This window comes from Canis lupus, chromosome 9 (genome assembly GCF_011100685.1).
Source record: "Canis lupus familiaris isolate Mischka breed German Shepherd chromosome 9, alternate assembly UU_Cfam_GSD_1.0, whole genome shotgun sequence".
NCBI classification, from domain to species: domain Eukaryota; kingdom Metazoa; phylum Chordata; class Mammalia; order Carnivora; family Canidae; genus Canis; species Canis lupus.
This window is the reverse complement of record NC_049230.1, coordinates 48,303,562-48,326,189: the sequence shown is the minus strand read 5'-3', so window position 1 is coordinate 48,326,189 and position 22,628 is coordinate 48,303,562. Positions and strand designations below refer to the sequence as shown.

Genomic DNA, 22,628 nt, shown 5'->3' with positions numbered 1-22,628 from the left:
CTGGCCGCTCACACCAGCATCCAAACCTGCCACTCCTGCTGCATCTTTAAGGAGGAACCACAGCCCCCCACCATCCCATTTCCTTCCTCTTAGGATCCAGCTTCCAGCTTTCCTGCCCTGTTCTCCCAGGACCCTGGAACTTCTCCAAGCTCGGCCAGCCCTCAGGACGCCACTACTGTCACACTGGTCCCTCCGCCCCGTGGTCCCTGGTGGCCCTCCGCCGTCTGCCTCTGGGCCACTGGGGCATCTCCAGAGATGAGCTCACTCACTGGGCCCCGGACCAGTTCTGGTGGGTGAATCCAGTGAAGATAGCACGTGTTTCTCTAGGCTCCCCGGGAGCCGCCAGGTGGGGACCATGACTGCCCGGCACGCTCACGGGCAAGACCTGCCACACACAGGCCTCTCTGGCACTGAAAATGAGAGTATGTGCTCCTTCCTGTGTGGGCTTGGAAGTGAGGAACGGCCGGCATTAGAGATGCCTTAATGAAGAGGGAGCCCTGAGCTGGAGGGAATGTAGCCCGTCAGGGCCGTAAGTACCTGGGGAAGAGGAGACTGCACATGAGGCCCATGGCAGCAGTGGTGGCACCTGTCAGAGAGGAGAGGCAGCCATAGAAGATGGGCTGGCCCCATTTGGGTTCTGGAGAGGTGGGAAGCACCTCAGGCTGGCAGCCACACCACTGCGGTGATATTCCCTGGGAAAGGAAGAAGCAGGAAGTGCCCCATAGACGGTGCCACAGCCCCGGACCTCGAGCACCCACGCAGGACAGTCTGTGGGCTCCTCCAGACTCTCTGGGGACGAGGACTCCTACCATCATCCAGCTGCCCCAGGAATGAATAGAAGGGAGGTGTTCAACGCAGCCCTGAGTTAGTTCCCTTTGACGCAGGACAGACAGACAGATGCCCCAGGCACTCACCAGGCGAGGCGCAACCCGGGCGTGCAGGGCAGGCTTGAGTGGGGCTACCTGTGAGGCCAGTTCCCCAAATAACACAGTCACGTTGCCTCAGCATTAACCCAAGGCCACGGGATATAGAATTTAAAGAGCTTTTGGTTTCTGCAAAGACTGTATTTCTCTAGCCGATGGCTGGACGGGGTGGCTCAGAGCCTGGATGCATCAGTCCAGGGTGCTGACCACCACCACAGAGCCCAGGCCTGTCCCCTGACACACACAAGTGTGGCTGACCCACAGGCCAGGTGCTGGTCCCCCTCTCCCCCTTTGCTGCGAAGCAAGCCGTGGGCCTGGCAGGAGCGTCCTCAACGTCCCCAGCTCGGGGCACCACTCCTCCACCAGCCTGCAGCCCTTCCTACCCTGGATGAACTGCCCACCCTCAACCAGGAGTGGGAGGCAGGACAGGAGACACGGGCCTCAGCCCTCTGGCCCTCACAGTGGTGACTGCTACGTACCCACCCTGGAGCCAGGGCAACTTTGTTCTTCTGCTTCAGGGAGCCGAGGGCAGGGCAGGGCATCCAGGGTCAGGGGTACTTCTGCTATCCCCAGGGCCAAAGCCGCCCTCCAGGCACAGGCCGCGGCGGGACCACCGAGTGGCTGTGGGAGAGCATGCAGCCCCCTGCCAGGGCCACATGCATCCCCAGTGGGATGGCCAGATCAGTAGTCGCTGGACAGGGAGCCATGAGAAGGCCTGTGAGATCCCGGGGCCCCTGTGCCATGCAGATGCTGAGTGGCAGTTGCAGGCCCTTCCCTCCTGCTCTCGGCCCAAGTGTCCAGTGGGTGTTGGCCCAGGGCTCCCACCCCCACGTGTCTACCGGAATTTTCAGAGAGGGTGGCCCACTGAGGCCAGCAGAGGTGCCCGCGCTCCGTGCGCTCACTCACCTGCTGCAGCTCCCGCGTGGACCACAGTTTCTGCAGGGCCTGCAGGAACGGAAACGGGTCCTGGCCTGTGGGGGACAAGACAAGGTCTATGCAGGACCCCCCATCCCCCACCTTGACCAATGCCCGGGGGCTCTGCATACATGACACCCACTGCCTGTGGACTCTTGTGCCTCTCTGGCCAGAGCTGCCTGCTGCCCCTTCCCTGGGACCTGGGGCCTGCCTGTCCCGCAGTGCTTGCTGCGAAGTGCTGCTGCCCACAGTATGGGGGAAGCCAAGCCTCATGTTTCAGGGGTGCTGGGCCGTGGGCCTTGGAGTGGCCACACTGCATGGCCAGGAAAGGGGCATCAGACAGCAGGGCCAAGGTCGCAGCACTGACCGTCAGGGCATGCCTGGTGGGCCACAGCACCCCCACTCTCCATGTCACTCATGGCCTCCCATCCACCGCCCACCTAGTCTGGCCTCCAGCCCTTGCTGCCCCCACACAGGCTGGCTACACCCTGGAGCCTCCCCAGCCACACCCCAGGCTGTCTCTCACTTGCCCACGTCCCCAGCCCACCGTGGGACTGAGGGCTGGGGTGGGGACCCCGCTGGGACACCCCTTCTGCTGGACAAGGACAAGGGGCTGTGCCCTTACAGTGGGTGCAAGGTCAATGCCAGGGAGGGCGGGGCTGGCCGGGGAGGCGGCTACTGCCCTGTCCACCTTGGGAAGGAGAGCAGCCTCAATCACCCACAGCCACCAGCGCCCCCTGGCTGTCTCAGGAGGGCCTGCCCCACCCCCTCCAGCCCCCTGCCCCAGCCCCTCAGGGCAGGGCCACCCTGCTTGGCCTGTTCCAGCTTCCCTGGCCCACCACACAGGCCCCAGGACTGCAGGAACCCCTCCTCGTCCAGTAGGTCCTGCTGCCCCCGGGATGTTACAGAGCAGGCCCGGTGGGGCTGCCAGGTGAGCCGGGAGTAGACAGAGCCTGCTGTGTGTGCAGCTCCGGGGATGTGGACAAGCCCTGGCACTCAGGTCTCCCTCAGGACCCCAGCCGTGACCCTCACACAGTAGACAGCAGAGTAGGGCCTGGATGGGCCCACGAGCTGGGGGAGGGGAGGTCCCCAACAGGTGCCCTGGGTCACATCTGGGGGCTTAGGGGCCCAGGGGCTTCACCTGCCTATCCACCAAGCATTGGGGCCCACGGGGCTCAGGCAGGAGACCAGATGTAGCCAGATAGGTGGGGACAGCTGGACCTAGCTGGGAAAGACATGGACCGCCAGGGTGAGACTCCATGTGCAGCAGGGGCAAGTGAGCGACACACTGGATGCATCCCAGGGCAGCCGGGGCCTCAGCGGCATTCATGGATGGAACAAAGGGAAACCACATGTGCCTTGCGGGAGATGCAGAACAAGCACTTCACGCAAGTAATTTCTGTTGGTGGTTTAAGAAAAAGTCTGCAAATTAGGAATAGAGGCGACCTCATTGGCCAGAAAGGAAGATGTTTGTAGGAAACGTGCTTAGCTGAAAGCATTCCCAGGGCTGGGGCACAGGCAGTGGGAAGGAACAGGCAAGGCTGACATCTGGAGCCTTCCTCACTCCGGTCTGCCTGTACATGATACATGACTTGGCGCTAAGGAGAGACGAGTGGTCAGGCCTGGAGAAGGCACGGAGAGGAGGAAGCTGTCAGCACAGGCACAGGCGGCAAGGCCCTGGCCCCGAGACGTCTTGGAAGAGGCACCGCTATGGAGGCTGTGAGCTGTCTGAGTGGGGCTGCCCCAGTGGACACATGCCCACCCTGCCCCAGTCCAGAGGGCACCCCGACACAGCCCCGACATCCAAGGGGGGGCTCTGGGTGCCCGCATGCCAGCAGGGCTTCGTGAGGATGTGCCATGCAAGAGGCCATGTGTGTTGGATGTGAGAAATCGCTGTACCTCCCAGATTCTGCTATAAAACCTAAAACTGCTCTAGAAAAAAATAAGTCTTTAGAAATCAAAACAAGAAAATAAAAACATTGCCACTCAAAACATAATTTTTTGCAAAGTTGTGAAGAATCAAAAGAGGAGGTATTAGGGGTGCCCAGGGGGCTCAGTCAGTTGAGTGTCTGACTCTTGATTTCTTTTTTTTTTTTAATTTTTAAGAGTTTATTTATTTATTCATAGACACACACAGAGAGAGAGGCAGAGACACAGGCAGAGGGAGAAGCAGGCTCCGTGCAGGGAGCCCGACGTAGCACTCGATCCAGGGTCTCCAGGACCACACCCCGGGCTGCAGGTGGCGCCAAACCGCTGCACCACCGGGGCTGCCCTCTTTGATTTCAACTCAGATCATGGTCTCAGGTTGTGACATCCAGCCCCAGGTTGGGTTCCATGCTCAGTGCAGAGCCTGCTTGAGATTCTCCCCCTCTACACCTCCCCTACACTTTCACTAAAGATCAATGAATAGAGAGAAGGCGTGAGGATTACACATCAGGCTTGTTCTAGAGTGGACACCACCCCACACAGGGCCAGCAACCAACAAATAAACATTAAAAACAGAATAGCACAAAAAAACTAATATCTTTTTTTAAAAGATTTTATTGATTCATCCGAGAGACCGAGAGAAAGAAAGAGCGTGTGCACAAGCAGGGGGAGTGGCAGAGGGGGAGGGAAAAGGAAAAGCAGACTCCCCACTAAGCAGGGGGCCCTGACATGGGACTTGATCCCATGACCTCGGGACCATGACCCGAGCCAAACACAGACACTCAGCCAACTGAGCCCCCAGATGCTCCCCAAATTCAAATTTTGTTGGATAAATCTAATAAAAGAAATTCATGCAAAAAACCCCACAAAACCATAAAACACTGATATAAAGGGGATCCCCGGGTGGCTCAGTGGTTGAGTGTCTGCCTTCCGTTCAGGGCGTGATCCTGGAGTCCTGGGATTTAGTCCGACATCAGGCTCCCTGCATGGAGCCTGCTTCTCCCTCTGCCTGTGTCTCTGCCTCTCTCTCTCTCTCTGTGTGTGTGTTTCTCATGAATAAATAAATAAAATCTTTTAAAAAAATAAACACTGATAAAAAGATTAAGAGACCCAATAATGCAGGAAGGCCCTCCCCACACAAGAAAAGGGGTTGTCACCTGTCCCACAGGTGGTCAGGTGGTGTGTGTGTGTCCATGCACCTAACAATCTGCCCGAAGTCACAGTGAAGCAAGACCCCCACCCAGCATGGCACCAGCCTGGAGAGGATGGATCTGGACCCACGTCATCGCCTCCAGCCTGAGCTGGGCACGCCTTGGACAGCCCTGTGGCACCGGCACCCTGTGTCCCTGCTGAGCATGCTGAAGCATCCCCCGCCTCACACCCATGGAAAACACGCACTCAGCCCCACAGCTGAGTGTGGGAAACACATAAACTGAGCCTTTGGGACAGTATCTTGATGCCTTTGGGTGGAGAGGTCTCCCAAAAAACACTCTCACGAAAAGACTCCCACCTGTGGAGAGGACCCTGCAGGAGACTGGCACATCATGGATAGGTTCAGAGAGGACAGCGCCCCATTCTGCCTCCAGCGTTTAAGGGGACAGCCCTGCACGCAGCTGCTTCCTCCACAGCCAGGACTGGTCCCCCACACTGGCCAAGAGGCCACTGTCCGTCCCTCCGGGGCAGTGACCACACTGGCTTTGCTGGGTGCTTCCCAGTGAGCTTAGGACAGTGTACACCCAACCCCAGTCAACAGCTCGAGGGGCCTCAGGGAGACACCTGGGAGCCCTAGGTGCAGCTGGAGGGGACCTGAGGCAGGTGTGAGTGGGCAGGGTGATGTGGGTGGGTGCGGGTTGTGGGCAGGGTGGTCCTCTAAGCTGAGGGGAGGCTCCCGAACTGACGCCCCCTGAAGACACAGACAGGGAGGGCATTGGGAGGCATTTGTCTGAAGGAACAGATACGCTAAGAGTCACTCTGCAGGGTCCCGCGCAGGACCGGGAGGGCCTGGGTCCCTGCTGCCCTGACCCACAGATTCAGGCAGGAGTCCAGGTAGGAGCCTGGTATGAGGGGCTCTTGTCCACAGGATGGACATGGGTCATGCCCACGGCCTGTTGTGGCCCCCACCTTCCCATCCGGGCCCAGGGCTGGGCAGGACCAAGTTCACAGCCAACACTGCCCTGATGCCTTGGGCCTGCTGGCAGACGGCCAGACAGCAGGTGCAGGGCCTGAGACAGATGGCCCTTGACCCCTCTCATGACTCCTTATTGGGGCGGGGTGGGGGCTGTGCGTACAGAGGACATTGTACAGTGACCCAGCCTCGGGCATCACACCTGCACCCCCCGCCCAGGCTGTGTGTGTCTCACTGGCTGTCCCTGCACCCACTCCAGCCATGAGGGGCCAGGGGGCTGGAGGCTCCAGTCGTGAGTGGCTGGGAGCTTGGGGGATCCAGTTGTGAGGGGCTGGGGGCAGCCCACCCCCTGCTCCATCCCTTCCTGTCCTGCTTCTTTGGTGCCCACCAGACACGGAGAGCTGTTGGCTGCCCCGTGATGCTCCCAAGGTGGTGACAGGAGGACAAGACACATAGGGATGGGCGGGCAGGACAGACAGACCCCACTTCACACACAGCACCTGAGCTGCCTCAGCACCTCACTTTATGGACAGATGCACCCCAGAAAACGCAGCCATGCTGCTGGCTGCCACAGCTGCCTGCTGTGTCCTGTCATGACATGGGTGGAAGACATACAGTAAGTACCGTGGGCGTTTCTCACAGGTAGAGCTGGGGTGGTGAAGTCTCTGGAACCATGGCTGGTGTGGCTGAACTAGGGAGGGCACCAGGCCTCCCGTCCCCACATAGTCTGTGTGGAGACCGCGTCCTGGCTGTGGCCTCCTCTGGCCCACACAGGCCCCTGCACTGCTCTGTGATCCCACTTGCCACCAGTGCTGCTTCGGGCAGGGCCTTGTCTGTGGGTCCTGGCAGTGTCACCCCCACCCCCGGGGATGGCTGTCCCCACCCTGGCTGTTGCCCTGAGGAGGGGCCAAGACACAAGCCCATCATGCCTGCACATCCCACAGCACCACCCAGCACGGGAGCCCAGGACCTCTGTGGTGATGTGCGTTGTGGCAGTCGGGGGCATCCTGCCCCCCGGGATGGGGGCATGAGGCTCCTCGGCAAGGCAGGGCCACCCTCTCCAGCACACCTGCCTGCCCCTCCTGGTCCCCAGTCCCTGATCCCCATCAGGACACAAGGGGGTGAGGCCTCCCTGAGCAGGGCATGGAGACGAGGACAATGGGCAGTCCTCCAGGCTCCACGTGCAAGCCCTGCTGCCCAGAAACCCCCTGAGGCTCCCCCACGGCATCCAGGCCCCACAGGCAGGTGGGCTCAGCTCCCCACTTGGGGCCGCCCCGTTGGGGAAGTAGGATGACAGGCCCTGCTATCTTGCTTCCTCCAGCAGGTCATGAGCCTCTGGGACTGAGTCCCCACCAGCTGTCAGCTCTGGTGCCTACAGCGTCCAGCTGGCCCTGGGAGGTCACAAGGAGTCAGGTGGCCACACAGGCAAGCTCCCGTCCCTGTCGGCGATGTCACCACACACCAGGGTCCCCTGAGTGGCGGAGCCCAGGGCACGTTAGGGAATGTGCTGGAAGGCAGGATCCTACTGACAGCAGGAATTTAGAAAGATGACACACCTCATTTCAGAATAAAATGTGGAACAATGTGGAAGATTTGCTGAGCACATCTAGGGACAAGCAGAGGCAAAGCCTGTCCTGGGGGGGCGGTGTTGTGGTTCACTGCAAGCACTCCCTGCTCATTTCTTAGGGTCACAGACTCCGCAGGTCAGGAAGTGCGGCAACGCAAGGCCCCTCCTACCTGTGGCCCCCAGGGGATGGGCAGACACAGTCCTGGGTGAGGCCCTGAGAGAGGGAGGGGCCTCAAGATCCCCTGTGCACCTATGACCCCTGTGGGTACCGGCTGCACCCCCAGACCCAGCCTCCACAGTCCTGTCTCTGGCTGGCTCAATGGCCAGAGCTGACCCCTGACATGACAACCCAGGAGGTGGGGAACAATGGGGAGAACACGGGGAGGCCATGGCCACCCAGCACCAGTGGCCATTCTCAGGGCGGGAATGAGAAAACAGCTCCTTGCTGACCCATCCACGGCCCCAAGTGAAAATGCCTCCCTTATCCTCCAAGGGGGTTTCTGTGCCCAGACAGACCCAGACCCTTTGTTTCTGGTCAGGACCCAGGGCCTGTGCCCTGTACCAGCCTGCTCCAGGCCTTGGCACTGGGCAGTGCCACATGGGCTCTTGGGCCCCTGCTTTGCAGACACAGCCTGCCTCCCAGGGACAGTGCATGCAGTGCCAGACTCAGAAACACCACCCTTCCCAGCGGTCCCCACACCCTTCAGTGTTGTCTCTGCCCTCCTCCCTGCGTGCTGGTCCAGGACAGTCCTCTTGGCAGTCATTGAGCAAGTGGCCAGCAGGCAGCCCACTGTGGGATAGCTTGTACCACGAGAGCTGCTGGCACATTTCCTGGGTGGCCCCATATGCCCCAGCCCCACATGGGGCTTAGCACTGGGATGCCTTCCCCCCAGGTGCCTGCCTGGTGCACACACGTGTTGCCCATACACAGATACCCCCCTCCCCATGTACACTCTGGACACAGCCAGGATGCATAGGTGCTCCTCACACATACCCCGTACCCAGCCCTTCCAAATGCAGCCCAGCTGGACGGGCCCTTAAGGGGGCACAGACTCACCCACAGAATGGTACTCACTACCAACAGGGTTGCCTCCAGGGTCACCAGCTGTGCCATCGGCAGCGAGGTTGCCAGCAGCGGGGTCTCCATCAGCACCTGCTGGGTCCATCCTCAAAGGGGGGGCTGGGGGAGGCCACAGGCAGCCCGAGTGAGGATCTGGTAGGGAGGAACAATGAGACAACGCTCATATGCTGGTGGGCAGCCCACCCAGGGTTCTCCTGTCACGGTGCATGTACCTGGGCCCACCTGAGAGGACCCATGAGCTGACCCACACAAGCACACCCACCAGGCACCAAGCTCCTATACCCAGCAGCCAGCAGGGTTCCTGAGAACATTTATTTTATACAACACCCTGCTCTGTGTTCGGAGGTTGTTCTGTTTCTCTTCCTTTAATCTGTGTACATGGGGCCTTGTAAAGACATACACAGTCTTCTTTGCATCTGAATAAGACACACGGAGCCTCCTGTGTGACCCCAAATCCTTACACAGGCACAGAAGGCAAGAGCTGCTCAGCTTCCTTCCCTGAAACTCCTCCAGAGGCAACCATTCCCAGGAGACTTTTCAGCTGTCCCTGCAGATGTTTACATTCATATTTCTTATTTTAAAAACAGATTTTATGTATTTATTTGAGAGAGAGAGAGCAAGCGAGCACACAAGCAGGAGCAGTGACAGAGGGAGAGGGAGAGGCAGCCTCCCTGATGAGCAGGGAGCCCGTGCGGGGCTCGATCCCAGGACCCCAGGATCATGACCTGACGCTTCACTTCCTGAGCCTCCAGACGCGCCTTGTTCACGTTTCTAAATAATATGCTGCTGTGGTTATTTCTTCAGTTTCCAGTCCTTCCTGTGACTGACCAACTTCAAGGTAAGAATTCACTATCACACCCCAGTCTGCCTGCATTACCCGCAACCTCCAGAGACAGCTGTGTGGGAGTCTTGCTGTGGCTCACTATTTACAGCAGACATGAGCATAACTGTAAATATGGCCCACAGCTGAGCCATGGGTAGACTGTGGGTATTCTTCTTATCTTGCTGAGTTTGCTCCAGACGTCTGCTCTGGCCATGTGGGAGATGCAGGGCCGGTCCTCTCACTACAGACATCAACGGGACATGTTTTAGCCACTGACTTCTAGATAGCAGGCAACCCATAGTGGTGCTTCCTGATGGGAGAACAGTGCCCAGGGGGCCCTAGGATGATGGCTCCCATCCAGAGGCCGTGTTCCCGTCAAGACCACTGATCTGGAGTCCAGAGAGCACAGCCTTCCACCCGGGCAAGGGGGCAATATGCACCTCTGTGGAGCAGGGCCCTGGCAAGAGGGGCGACTGGAACAGCCAGAGGTGTGTATGAGCAACACAGGGTCCCCAGGGATCCCAGAAATGGTTGTTGCGGCACTTAGACTGCAACAGAAACACTTGTGGTCAAGCTGTGCAGGACATACAAGACTCCAGCCCAGGCAACACTGCCCCATCCAGCTGGGACTCCAGGAAGGCCAGACCTTAGGGAAATGCCTAGAGTAAGCCCCACTCTCGACCTGCCCTGCCAAGATACCCAAGCTCCAATAAAATCAACACGGGGGCCCTTTGTAGGTTGAGGCCACCAAGCTAAAGATCCACCCTCATGAAATGTCAAGCCATGCTCACCTGATCAAAGGTAACCAGCTAGGAATTAACTGCCTACTAGAACAAAAATCAACATTATTCATAGGAAGATAATAACAGAATCCAGAGTTGCTACAATGCATCGTTCAATGCTCTGTACATAATATAAAAATCATAAGATCCACCAAGAAACAGGAAAATATGACCCATAATCAAGGAGAAAAAAAAACAGTTAATAGAATCCAACTCCAAGTGGCTCAGATGTGGGATTTATCAGGGACAAACACAACTGTCATAAGTGTGAAAAACGAATGGAAAACACGTCCAAAAAAAAGTAAATGAAAACATGTTCTTAATGAGTAAACAGATAAGAGAAAATGAAAATTATCTGAAACTATACAAAAGAACCACATGGTAATTCTCCAGTAAAAAGTACAATAACGGAAATGAACAATTCATTGACCAGGCTGGATGGTGGATTGGAAATGGCAGGTGAATCGGGGAACCTGAAGACAGATCAAGAGAAAGGATCCGGATAGCCTGGGTGGCTCAGTGGTTTAGCGCCACCTTCAGTCCAGGGTGTGATCCTGGAGACCCGGGATCGAGTCCCGCGTCAGGCTTCCTGCATGGAGCCTGCTTCTCCCTCTGCCTGTGTCTCTGCCTCTTTCTCTCTCTCATGAATAAATAAATAAAATCTTAAAAAGAGAGAGAGAGAGAGAGAGAGAGAGAGAGAGGGAGGATCCTATGTAAAGAATGGGGGAGCAGGGTAGGCCAAAGGACACATGACCCCACTTCACTGGTGGCTGTTCCACGGCATTGCCACCACTGATGGGACCCACCAGTGTTGCAACACCTCTGTGCATTTACTCTCCTGTTCCTCACAACACCTCTCCTCAGGCCTGTGTCCTCCTGCCTCCATCTGAACAGCTGCCCTCCAGCCCTGTGGCACAGCTTCCCCCCGGGACTCCTGTCCTCTTTTCCCTCCTGGATGATCCTGCATTCCTTGACTTTCAAGTCCTCACCTTTCTGTGTCCCTCCTATTCTAGAACCTTCCTGATAAGAATCGCAAAGGGAGAACAGTGAACAAGTCCTGGGTTGTCTGGGAAAGTCTTCACTGGCACTAGCTCTCAGCTGGATGCTCGGCTGTGTCTGGCTGGAGGTGAGAAGCCACCCCCCAGAGACATGATACCAAGGGTCCAACACTGTCTTCTCCCACCCCGTGCAGTGCCCAGAGTCTGAAGCCACATGACTCCCAGTTGCATGTAGGAAGCTGGTCTCCTCCTGAAGGGCCTTCCCCTAACAGCATCCAGGGGCTCAGGAGGATGGGTGGGTGGGCACTGGGTGCCCTTCTGCCCTTCGGCTCTGGGACCTGTCTTATTTTCCTCGATTATTGCTGACCTCCAGTTCTCCACTTTGTGGGGTCAGTCCTCTTACTGAGATGTGGGGCTTCCTGGAAGAATCTCTGATTTTCTTATCTTGCCACGTCTCTGCCTTTGGGAAAGATTTCCTTAACTCTATTTTGCAAAATGTTCACTGAATTATTCATTTCTGCTATCAAAGTTTCATTAATCAAGAGCTCTTTCTCCCTTCACCCCAGGGGACCTCATGACTCAGTCTTTGTTTTTCTACACATTCTTCCATATCAACGCCCTCTTTCCTGCTCACCCAGCGAGTCTTTCCTCTCAGGAGCTTTGCTTAAGTGTCTGGAGACTACTGCTCATATTCAGGAGTGAGGTGCTGGCCTGCTGCTTAGGGACTGAGCAGGGGGCAGCCCTGGGGATGGCCGGCCTCCCTGTAACTGGGGGCCCGGAAGGTCTCTTCTCTTGGACTAACTATTGGAAAGAGATGCTCCCATCCACACCTGCAGGCGGGCACGGGGCTGCCACGACCCAGGTTCCAGGAGGGTCGGGGGCCGACCCCTCCCCCTGAAAACGTCCTGAGACCCTATTTCCAGCCCGGAGGCTCCCTGAGCACTGTGGCCAGGCTGAAGGCCACCCTTCTGTCCCAGGCTTCGGTGTCGTCAGGCTGCTGAACAGCCACACTTGGCAGCTGTTTTCCATCTCCACGGGTCTTTTCACCTCTTTGCCCTGAAGTATTTTTGCCTTTTAAAAAGGCAAAACTGTCTTTTTAAAATGCCTTTGCTGTCACTTTAGTGGGTGTTAAGTGAGGTGGGGACAAGAGGCCAGCAGCCAGTCTCAGTGGTCCTGGGCCCGTGCCTGTGCCTCCTAGCGTAAGCCCACTTCGGCGGAGCACATGTTCCGCTCACTGTGCTGCTGCATCTCTCTCACTCATTTCCTGAGGATTGCTGCACTGACCCCCCCCAGTGTGGCTGGCCAGCCCTGTTCCTGGTGTTCCCCTCGCACACCTTCGCTGCCCAGAGGTGCACACAACTCCTCCACCGCAGCTCAGATGCCTGCATGCTCAGCCTGGGCTCCTCACCAGGAAGGAAGAGATGGGACCACATGAGGGGTGCTCCCCACAGGGCACTGCAGCCCCACAACATCCAGAGCCTGAGCCTGCAGGCCAGGGTGGGAGGCTGTGATGGCCAAAGCAAAGCAGCACAGATGGGAGGGTAAAACAATAAAAACATGACTTCTCACAGTTCTGGACACTGGAAGTCAAATACCCAGGTGCTGGCAGCGCTGGTTCCTCCAGAGGCCTCTCTCCTTGATATGCAGACGGCTGTCCTCCCCCAGATGGCTCCCCATCTCTTCATCATAAGGGGCACCAGTCAGATTGGATTAGGGCCCATCCTAGTGGCCTCGTTCTACCCGAATCACCTCTGGAAAGACCCCATCTCCAAATACGATCACAGTCTGAGGAGCTGAGGGTTAGGGCTTCACCGTGTGAGTGTTTCTGGAGGCACAATTCGGCCACAACGGGGGCCCGGACACCTGCTGGTCCTTTTCCAGGATGGCAGCGGTGCTGGTGCTCTGGTTCTATGGGGAAGGGGCTGAGGGGCAGGGGCACCCAGCTCCGACCCTGCAAGAGAGCAGAGGGCTGACATCCCTTTTACAGGTGAGGAAGCAGCCTCCACTGGGACGAGACCAGAGTTTTCCCCCAGCTCTTTCCTTCCACCACTGTTCACTTTGATGTGCTTTCAGTTGACTTTTTAGTTTACTAAGGCAATCGTGCGTATCGTAGGACATTTGGAATATGACATAAATTTGCAAACTTTGAAAAATTCACACAAATTATAAAAAGCTACAGTCACAGCACATTACCCTTCTGGTCATCCCCCTCCCCACCCCCCTCCCAGTCACCCTGGGCGCCTGTCTCTCTGCAGAGACGTCTGGTGAGGGTCAGCATTCCTACCCCGCTGCTGCCCTCGGGCATTTCGGAGCCCACGTGTCATCACTGCAGGCCCAGCATGCTCCTGACAACAAACTCCTGTCTCCTAACTCAAGACACAGAAGGGCAGAGGGGAGATGCTTTAGGCATAACTCCTGTTTTAACGTAGAAAATCATAATTTCTCTTCGTTGCGGGTCTCCTCCAGGATCTTGCTCTGAAGTCACAAGTGTTTTCTTACACTTTCTGAGTAGCTCAAGTGGCTGATAAATGTCACACATGGTGATTGCCTTAGAACCAGGTGCTCCAGCTGGGCAACCAAGGCTTCCCCAGGGCCCCTGGACTACCCTTGGCCTGGCCACCACTGCCCCTGCCCCACCGTGACCATGGACCCACCCATCTCCTACCAGCACCCCCCACCCCTGTGCCTAACCCCACTTGGCTTTGCCCATACCTGGCCCTGCCAGGGCCCTCCTTATCACTGCCCCACCCAAAGACATGCCCCCCAGACAGAGACTCGGGCACCCCCACACTGGGAGCTTGGGGCAGGCCCCCAAGGCACACAGGTAGTGGGGTGGGCTTTCAGGGGGAGGGCCAGGAGCTGGAGTGAGTGGACTGTCCTCACCTGCTGGTCCCACACGTAGCAGATGAGCCACTTTCATTGCTCACAGATGCCCACCAGGTCCAGTATCAATCTGTCCCGCTGTTTGTTTATTGCTGGCCCTTTCCTGGGGTCCTGAGGGGGCGGTCCAATGTCACAAGTCCCCTGGGGGGCCATGCTGAGGAGACCCTCGAGGCCCACCAGAGGGTCCCCAACAGGGCAAACAGGACACACCCCAGGTCCCTGGGGTCCCCCTGTCCCAGGAGCCACCGGGAGCCCTGCCCGTTTCCTCCTCCGGTCATTCCTTTGCCCCAGCAGACACACCTCACTCAGACCCCGTTCCTCGCAGGGTCACCTTCGGCGGCCTGCAAGCCTCAGCAAGCCAAAGTGCTGGCTGGGCCTGCTACACACTGTCAGCACCACTGTCGAACGTTTCTGGAGCCCCTGACAGTTCACAGCGTGCTACATGTGTCCAGAACCGTCTCTCAGGCAGGGTCCATCCACAGACCCACCACGGGCAGTAAGCTCCTGGAACGCATGTGGGGCCCGCATCCCTGGACAGAGGGCTGGGGTGGGGAAGAGCGAGGAGTTGAAGTAAGGGTGGGAGCTCCTCGGGTGTCTCCCATCCAAGGAAAAGGGCCAAGCACCAGGTCCTGCAGGGATCACCAAGGGCCACGTGGTGGCTCCTCCTCCCGGCCTCGTCTCTGGGTCCTACTGCAGGCGGCTCCCTATGCTTCCCAGGGCGGCAGGCCACAGAGGGGCTGCTGAAGGGTCTCCAGGGGAGGCTGCGGACAGCCCATCTACAGCCCTCCCTCCAGCAAAGCCAGCGCCCCAGGCCACCCCCATTTGATCAGAATCCTAATCCTAATGATGAGCAACGTCAGTGCAGGGCATTGAGCCCTTCACACCAGGTCAGCATGAGAGGAGCCCTGCCCTGCAGTCTATTCTCCCCTTGGGGCGGCTCTCCCCACGCGGAGTCCCGGACCAACTGCATGGCCCCCATGATCTCTGCATGGCAGCCACCGCAATGCTGGTCAGCTCAGGACGGAGGCAGACGACCCTATGGCTCTCGTTCCAAGATGCCCCTACCGTTCCAAGAGAGGCCACAGGCTACCTCCCCCTTTTCTCCGAGGAGCATGGAAGCTGGCGGTGGGTGAGGGCTGTGTCCCCAGACCAACCCTGGGGCAGGCACACAGATCCACCGTCCTCCTCGGGCAAGGGTGAGGCCACTGAACCCCGCGCAGCTCTCCTTCACAACCTGTGTTTCATCTGGACCCTGGAATCTGAATCCCCCAGGCAGGGGCAGTGGCCCAGGGAAGCCTATGTACCACCAAGGTCTGGTTCACCCTGCAGCAAACTGCTTTACCTGACCTCACTTTATTTTTTTTAAGATTTTTTATTTATTTATTCATAGAGACAGAGAGAGAGAGAGAGAGAGAGAGAGAGAGAGAGGCAGAGACACAGGCAGAGGGAGAAGCAGGCACCATGCAGAGAGCCCGACGTGGGACTCCATCCAGGGTCTCCAGGATCACATCCTGGGCTGCAGGCAGCGCTAAACCACTGCATCACAGGGGCTGCCCCTGACCTCACTTTAAAGCAAAAAAAGTCGTGTGGGGTCCAAGTTGTCTTTAGCTGAAAATGTGGATTGGAGCCTGCAAGCCCTGCCAGGGCTGCCCAGCTTTCCAGAGCCTGCCGGTGAGTGCCTCCTGGCAACTTCGGAAGCCTCCGCTTAAAACAGTCAACATGTGCAACTCTTTTAGGCGTCAGGACACATTCCCACTGGGAACCAACCAATCGACGCATCAGAACGTCTGCCTCAGGGGCCCAGTCCCCCCCCCGCTGAGGCCCCATGGCAAAACCACCTGCAGGAGGTGCAGCCAGGCAACCCCCCAGCCCCTGGAGCTTACCTGGGCGCCCAGTGGGGTGACCCGCCCCCTGCCCAAGGAAGCCTCAAGGGTACATGAGGACCAGCAGGGGGCGCTCCCAGCCCTCACATACGGTAGCCACAGCCGCACAGGGGAACTCAGCTCTCCTCCCAGGGACTTGAGAAGCGCCCACTGAGGCAGCCGCTGGCAACGTCCTCCCTGTTCTACTTTCTAGGCTTTGCCACAACTTGTGCGTCCTGAGCACTATTCCCGCGCCATCCCCAAGTCAAGCCATTCTGTGGCTAAAATAACCGGCTATTTTACTTTCAAAGTCGACCCGGCCCACTCAGCATTTGCAGGAAGTTTCGGACACTGCTGGGCCCTTGATGGCCCAGCCGGCCCAGCCTTGCCGCTCGGCACCCTGACCAAGCCAGACCTAAGACCTCCTGAAAGCCAGTCATTCAACCAGCCCCAGCCAGGGCGGGCACCTGAGCAGGGTCACCCTCCCAGGGGCATCACCCCCTTCAGACAGAGCCCCCCACCAGCAGGCACCAGCAGGGGTTCTGGGCCAGCAGCACGGCAAAGTGGGCAGTGTGTGGTAAGTGAAGGCACGGGAACCACACGCAGGCCCGGCCCGGCTGGGACCTGGCTCACCCCTCAGTGCCACTGAGGCAAGGCAGTGTGGGCCCAGCACATCCTTCAGCCCCAGGGTCTCCCCACCAGGCTCCTGGCTCAGGACCAGCAGTGTGCCCCGGACACTTCCTGGTGTCTCCTGACCTAAAGCTGCCGTCTGAATAACCCAGAAAGGTGGAAATTAAAGGACCTCGAAAGAAGCTGCATTGTGGCTGAGGAGCCCAGTGTAGGCAGCGGGCCGGTGCTCTGCCCTCTGACTATCCGTCTGTCCATCCGTCCATCCAGGACAGCAGGCCGCAGCACACACCATGGTTAACCAAGGTGCCTGCTGTGTGAACCCTGCAGGTGGACCCTAGGCCCTTCATCTTGGGGTGATGATGGGACTGCCAGCTCCCATGCTGCACCCCCGGAGCTGCCTCACCATGAGCTGGGGCCCTTCTGAGAGATGAGACCTCCCTAGGTCCCACGTGTGCTCCCAGTCCGCTGGGCCTTCAGGATGCTGTCACCCCCTTACTGACGACGCCCGTGGCAAGAACACGGTGGAGGTGGGTTAGAGGGCATGGGATCGGCGCCAGCTGCAGAGCTGCAGATGCCATCACCCTCTCTGGGGGACTGTCCCCTCCTGGCCCTGCACTGCCCAGCCTCCTCCTGCTTTAAGTGCAAGACGTACCTTGGTTAATAGCATAAGAGGCCTCAACACTGACTTCTTATATCATCACAGGTGGAAATGGTGATATCCAGGGAAGACTGGAGTTAGAATATAGAATTAAAATGAAAAAAATAAATAAATAAAATGAACTTTGCCGGGATGCCTGGGGGGCTCAGCAGTTGAGTGTCTGCCTTCAGCTCAGGGCATGATCCTGGGGTCCTGGGATCGAGTCCCACATCCCAGGGAGCCTGCTTCTCCCCACCTCTGCCTCTCTCTCTGGGTCTCTCATGAATAAATAAATAAAATCTTTTTAAAAAATAAATTAAATTAACTTTGCCTTTTTTTTTTTACTTTAAAAGCAAGCTCTATGCCCACCCAGCAGCTTGAACTCATGACCTAGAGATGAAGAGATGCACGCTCTACTGACAGAGCCAGCCAGCTGCACCTCATCTTCTCCTTTTATATTTTTAGTGTTCATACCACAAAACTTAAAATTACACATGTGGTTCACCTATCTCTGCTGGGCGCACTGGTCTGGACTGAGAAAGCACCGGGGCAGACAGCAGAATGGCCTGTAGGTGCCCCAGCAGAGATGCCACGCCTAGATCCACGCAGCATGACAGGCACAGAGCCAGGCCACAGCCCTGCTCCACACAACAGCATCGGGGGACTCACTGTGCTGTCCCCAAATTCCAAACGCAGGTGGGGCTGGGTGGCCACCCCACACACGGGGGGTGCGTGGCCTGAATCCCGAAAACAGGGGCCGCTCATGTCTCTTCGGTGAAACGAGAACACTAATTGGAAAGCTGTTTCCATTGGTTTTAAGGCCAAATTAAATGTCTGCATCCACATCTCAGGGATTTTTTTAAAGCTTTAATGATATATAATATAGCATAAAACCTACTCTTTCAAAGCACACAAGTCAGCGTTTTTAGTACATTTAGGTTCAAGAGAACATTACACTTGCCTCATCCTGGCACATTTTCCATGCAACAGGATCACCCTGGAGCCATCAGCAGTCGCTCCCCCACCCAAATCCATGCCGTCTCCGGGGGCTGGCCAGCATTGGACACGCACCAAGACGTGTCACCCAGTTTGCAGTTGTTGGGGCCAAACCATGGTGCAGCACATGCTGGCACCCCTCCCCTTCCGTGGCTGGATAATGTTCTGCGGTACAGACAGGCCACAGTCACCTGGGTGATTTCTGCCTGTGCTGCTGCCGATGTCGGCACGGTGCCCACATAGGTGCCTGCTGCTGATTCTCTGTGGACGCCAGAGCTGGGCTGAGCTGGGCCAAGCAACTGTGTTTTGCCGGTGAGGAGCTGCTTCCCCCAGCTTCCCCCACAGAGCACAGAGGTCCTGATTTCTGCACATTCTTGCCAACACATGCTGGTGTCTCTGCCTTTTCTGTCTTATCCATCCTAGTGGGAGTGATTTTTAACTTACTGATTTAACTCAAGAGTCATTCCTTTCTTTAAAAATTAACAATTTAAAACACAGGCAAGTAACCACGTGGAGGGGGTGGTGGTGTCTGGAGCAGCTGTGGGAGGGGCTCACACTGCTGCTTCCCTGCTGGCCATGAAGGCTTTCTGCAAGCACGCAGCAGTGTGCACGTGGTCAGGGCTGCTCTGGTTCACTGAGTGGCTTCAGCCCTGCAGCTGCAGCCCAGGGAGGAACCAGCCTCCTGCGTTCTGCCTGTTCTGCCCGGGGCCTCACCCAACAGGCCCTGCAGGGACCCTTCCCACCAGGTGCAGGCTGCAGCAGGGGCACGGTGGGGGGGGCCCTGCCCCTCTGAGGGCCTCCTGCCAGTATGGGCTGGGAACCCTGGGAATGATGAATGGCTACTTAAAAATGATATCGTACAGAAACATTCAATGTCATAGGAAGAAACGACCTCACCATGTAGCAGATGGCTGTATTTATGTGAGCACAGTGCTATGGCGTGTGCCACAGGATGCCCGACCCAGGGGCGCCAGACCAAACACAGGCCAGGAGGACACGCAGGCGCTGGGGGTGCAGCCCACCCCTCCTTTCTATTTCATTTTTTTTTATTTGCTAAATATGATACAACACACACACTCCACTTTGTATTTACACAAAAAAAAAGAAAACCACAAATGATATCTTAAAAGTTAAAATCAGGGGGCCCAAGTGTCACCTTTGGTTAAGCGGTGGACTCTTGGTTTTGGCTCAGGTCATGAACTTGGGGTCGTGGGATCAAGCTCCACGCTGGGCTCTGGCTCAGCAGGAGCCTGCTGTGTCTCTCCCTCCCACTTACACTCACGCACACTCTCTCTCAATAAACACACTTTTCAAATCCTTAAAACAAAAGTGAAACTACGAGGAAACCTTAGCTTTGGAAAGGAGATAGAGCACCTGCCGGCTGGTTCCCCCACCCCAGGCCATGCGGGAGGTGGCCCCTGCCCACTGGACACCAGGTGCCCTCTGCAGTGGAGCCATCTCTCCAGGGCCCCCAGGGCCCCAGCTCTGCCCTGTGGTCCACCCGATGGCATGAGCCTCCCATGTCATGTGCTGCCGCCAAACTCGGTGGCTCAGAGCAGAACAATGTTTACCGTCCCATGCAGGGTCAGGGGTCAGGAACTGGAGGCGGCGTGGCTGTGTGGTCCTGTGTGGGGTCTCTGGGCTCAGCTAGGCCAGGGGCCTGTGTCCAAGCCAGAGCGCCTGCGTGGCTGTGAATGCGCACCTGTGCACCTGTGCACAGCTGGGCTGCTGGCCCAAGGCCCACAAGGCAGGACTCACAGCCTGCTGGGTCTTTCATTGCCTGCTTCCTTTCGGGTCTAGGCAGATTGGATTGCTGGAGGTCATCAGTTTCTTGAGGTTTTCCCCACGTATGACCCCAGTATTGGTGTGGACGCGGCACAGGTGTGCTTCTCCTCTCATTCATGCGGAGCCTCGTTTACTTCTCTTCTCTTTCCTTAGTCTTGTCAGAAATTTATTTCACTAGTCTTTTTAAGAATTTGTTTTGGGTCTTACTAATTTTTACTTTCTGATTTACTTACTTAGGCTTTTCCCTCTCTCTCTCTTTTTAAAAGATTTTATTTATTTATTCATGAGAGATACAGAGATGCAGAGACACAGACAGAGGGAGACGCAAGCTCCATGCAGGGAGCCTTATGTGGGACTTGATCCCAGAACCTCAGGATCACGCTCTGAGTAGAAGACAGGCATTCAACCGCTGAGCTACCCAGGCATCCCAGGCTTTTTTCTTCATGAACTCTCACTTCTTCCCTTTAGTATCTTCCATTTGTTTTTTACTTTTTTGGGCATGATTTTCTTCCTTTTTGACTAAATATGGGCTTCTGTGCCTTCCTCTTCCTCATAACGGCCCTTGGATATCTGGCTTCCTTCTGACCTCCGGAACTGCTGTGTAGGCTGGGTTCTCTGTCTTCTAAACGATTCGCGCTTTCTCTGGGGGGCTCCTTGGACAGGACCCTGAACCTTTGGCCTCAGGACTCACCCCTGCATGTCTCAAGGTGTCATCCACTTGCTCATTCATTTCATGTAACATACGCTCTTCCCTTTTCCACAGGCTGTTGTACTGGATTTGTCGGCCATGACGTGACCCTGCAGGTGTGCTCCAGGGCGCTCATCCTGTCCCCTTCCTGCCTCCAGAGATGGGCCCTGGCCCTCAAAATGGCCACAGTGCAGGGCCCGCAGATGGCGGTGGGACTGTCTTCGTTCCTACTTTCCAATCCTGGCCCAGATACCCCCTTGCAAGGGCTGCATGTAGAAAGGAGCTCAGGGACCAGTGGCAACATGCTTTTCCATTTGACACTGAGAAGCAAGTAACTGGCAGTGGCTTAGGTTTGTGAGAGCAGAGGAGTGGTGATGCGGTCTCTGATGCCCATAGGCCAGACTCCTACAGGCCCCTGACCACTAGGGATCCTGCAGGATTGTGTTAAAACTTTCCCAGTTTTACAGTCTCAACTCTGAACCTTAAAGAAAATGACTCCTGAGCTGTTTCATGTTTGCACGGCTGCCGTCCTGGTCCTGGTTTTCCTCTTCAAGGTTTCTGGGGTGTCAGAGGTCCAGGCTGCCTGGTGTCCACAGTCAGCAGCCCATAAACAGGCTCTAGTGCTGGGTTTTAGAGACATGGCGGCTGGTGGGTGCACCTCACTGAAGCCTCTGGGGAGGTGCTGGGTGACCCCGAGTTAGATGTAGCCCCGGGCGGGCCAGGGCTCAGGAAGCAGGTCTCCAGCACCAAGCATTCCAATCAATCCAAGGCTGTTTTTATTTCCCAAGAGAAAAAAATTTATTTTTATTTTATTTTTTTTCCTGGGACATGCCTATTGTTTAAAAAGGAAAGAAAAAGACCCAACTCCCTTGTATTGGGCTAAAAGCAATTCCTGCCTGTTTGGCATCTGTGCTCCTGAATTAACCACAATTCCTTTAAAAATAGATCTGTGACAATGCTGACCGCCATCTGCATCACATTCTTACCTGAGGAAACAGCTCCCTTTCCTGGGCTCCTCCCCTGAGTAGGAACTGTGGGGTCTGCACAGATGGGCACATGTGCTGTGGCCACTCCAGCTGCTTCAATGCCTACATGGGAATAGATGTTAGCTCAGATGGAAGGAAGTTTTCTACATGATAGTTAAGCAGTTAAGTTTCAGAGCTGGAACAGTCTCAGACTCGTTAATCATCCCAACCTTCAGGATGTCTGTAAGACAGTAAAACCTTTCATTGAAACCTTCTTTAAAAGCTGTTTTAGGGGATCCCTGGGTGGCTCAGCGGTTTAGCGCCTGCCTTTGGCCCAGGGCGCGATCCTGGAGTCCCGGGATCGAGTCCCATGTCGGGCTCTCGGCATGGAGCCTGCTTCTCCCTCCTCCTGTGTCTCTGCCTCTCTCTCTCTCTCTCTCTCTGTGTCTATCACAAATAAATAAATAAATAAATCTTTTTAAAAATTAAAAATAAAAGCTGTTTTAAATCAAACATTTATTTTGCGGTAAGTAGAGATGCACACGTACTTCTGAGAGAAATGTCCTCCAGGTGTCACCTCCAGGAGCTACATCACAACCCCGGGGACCGAACAGGCCAGTCCGCCCCTATGGCAGTAACCTGTCAGCAACCCCAAGCAACTGCTCATCGGCTCCCCATTTATACAATGGGTCCAGTAAGAAAGCCATATAAATTGAGTCCAAGTAGGCAACCTCCTCTTGCTCAGCTCGCTCCCAGGAGGCCCATAAGCCACTGTCCCCGTCGCGCATCCTGGCACCACCTCGCATCTCCTCACTCAGGTGCACAGTTGGCTTGGCCAGTCAGCCACTGCAGGACACGAAGGGGGTTTCTAGCTTGGGGCTGCTATTAATAGGGCTGCAGTACACATTAGAGTACAGTGACAGCCAGGGAGACGGGTCTTTTTATTTCGTCTTTCATCTTTTCATTACAGGAGGAAAGAAGCTGATACAAGAGCAGATGCAGCAGACTCCTCAATGGTAATCCAAACAACCAGAGCACTGGG

The 22,628-nt window shown here is 56.4% G+C and overlaps 1 protein-coding gene across 22 annotated transcripts in view; it reads right to left on the bottom strand.

Moving 5' to 3' along the window:
- The window catches only part of EXD3 (exonuclease 3'-5' domain containing 3), an 81,738-nt gene that overhangs the window by 50,946 nt on the left and 8,164 nt on the right, over window positions 1–22,628 (bottom strand). For 19 of the 22 annotated variants that reach the window (XM_038548636.1, XM_038548620.1, XM_038548625.1 and 16 more), the window contains 3 exons: window positions 21,608–21,709; window positions 8,514–8,669; window positions 1,830–1,894 (listed from right to left, as the gene is read on the bottom strand). In XM_038548636.1, the coding sequence (XP_038404564.1) occupies window positions 1,830–1,894; window positions 8,514–8,622 (174 nt within the window). In that variant the 5' untranslated portion in view covers window positions 8,623–8,669; window positions 21,608–21,709. Of the gene's footprint in view, window positions 1–1,829; window positions 1,895–8,513; window positions 8,670–17,167; window positions 17,245–21,607; window positions 21,710–22,628 lie in introns of all 22 variants that reach the window. The other 3 variants (XM_038548623.1, XM_038548639.1, XM_038548630.1) reach the window with 2 other exon arrangements.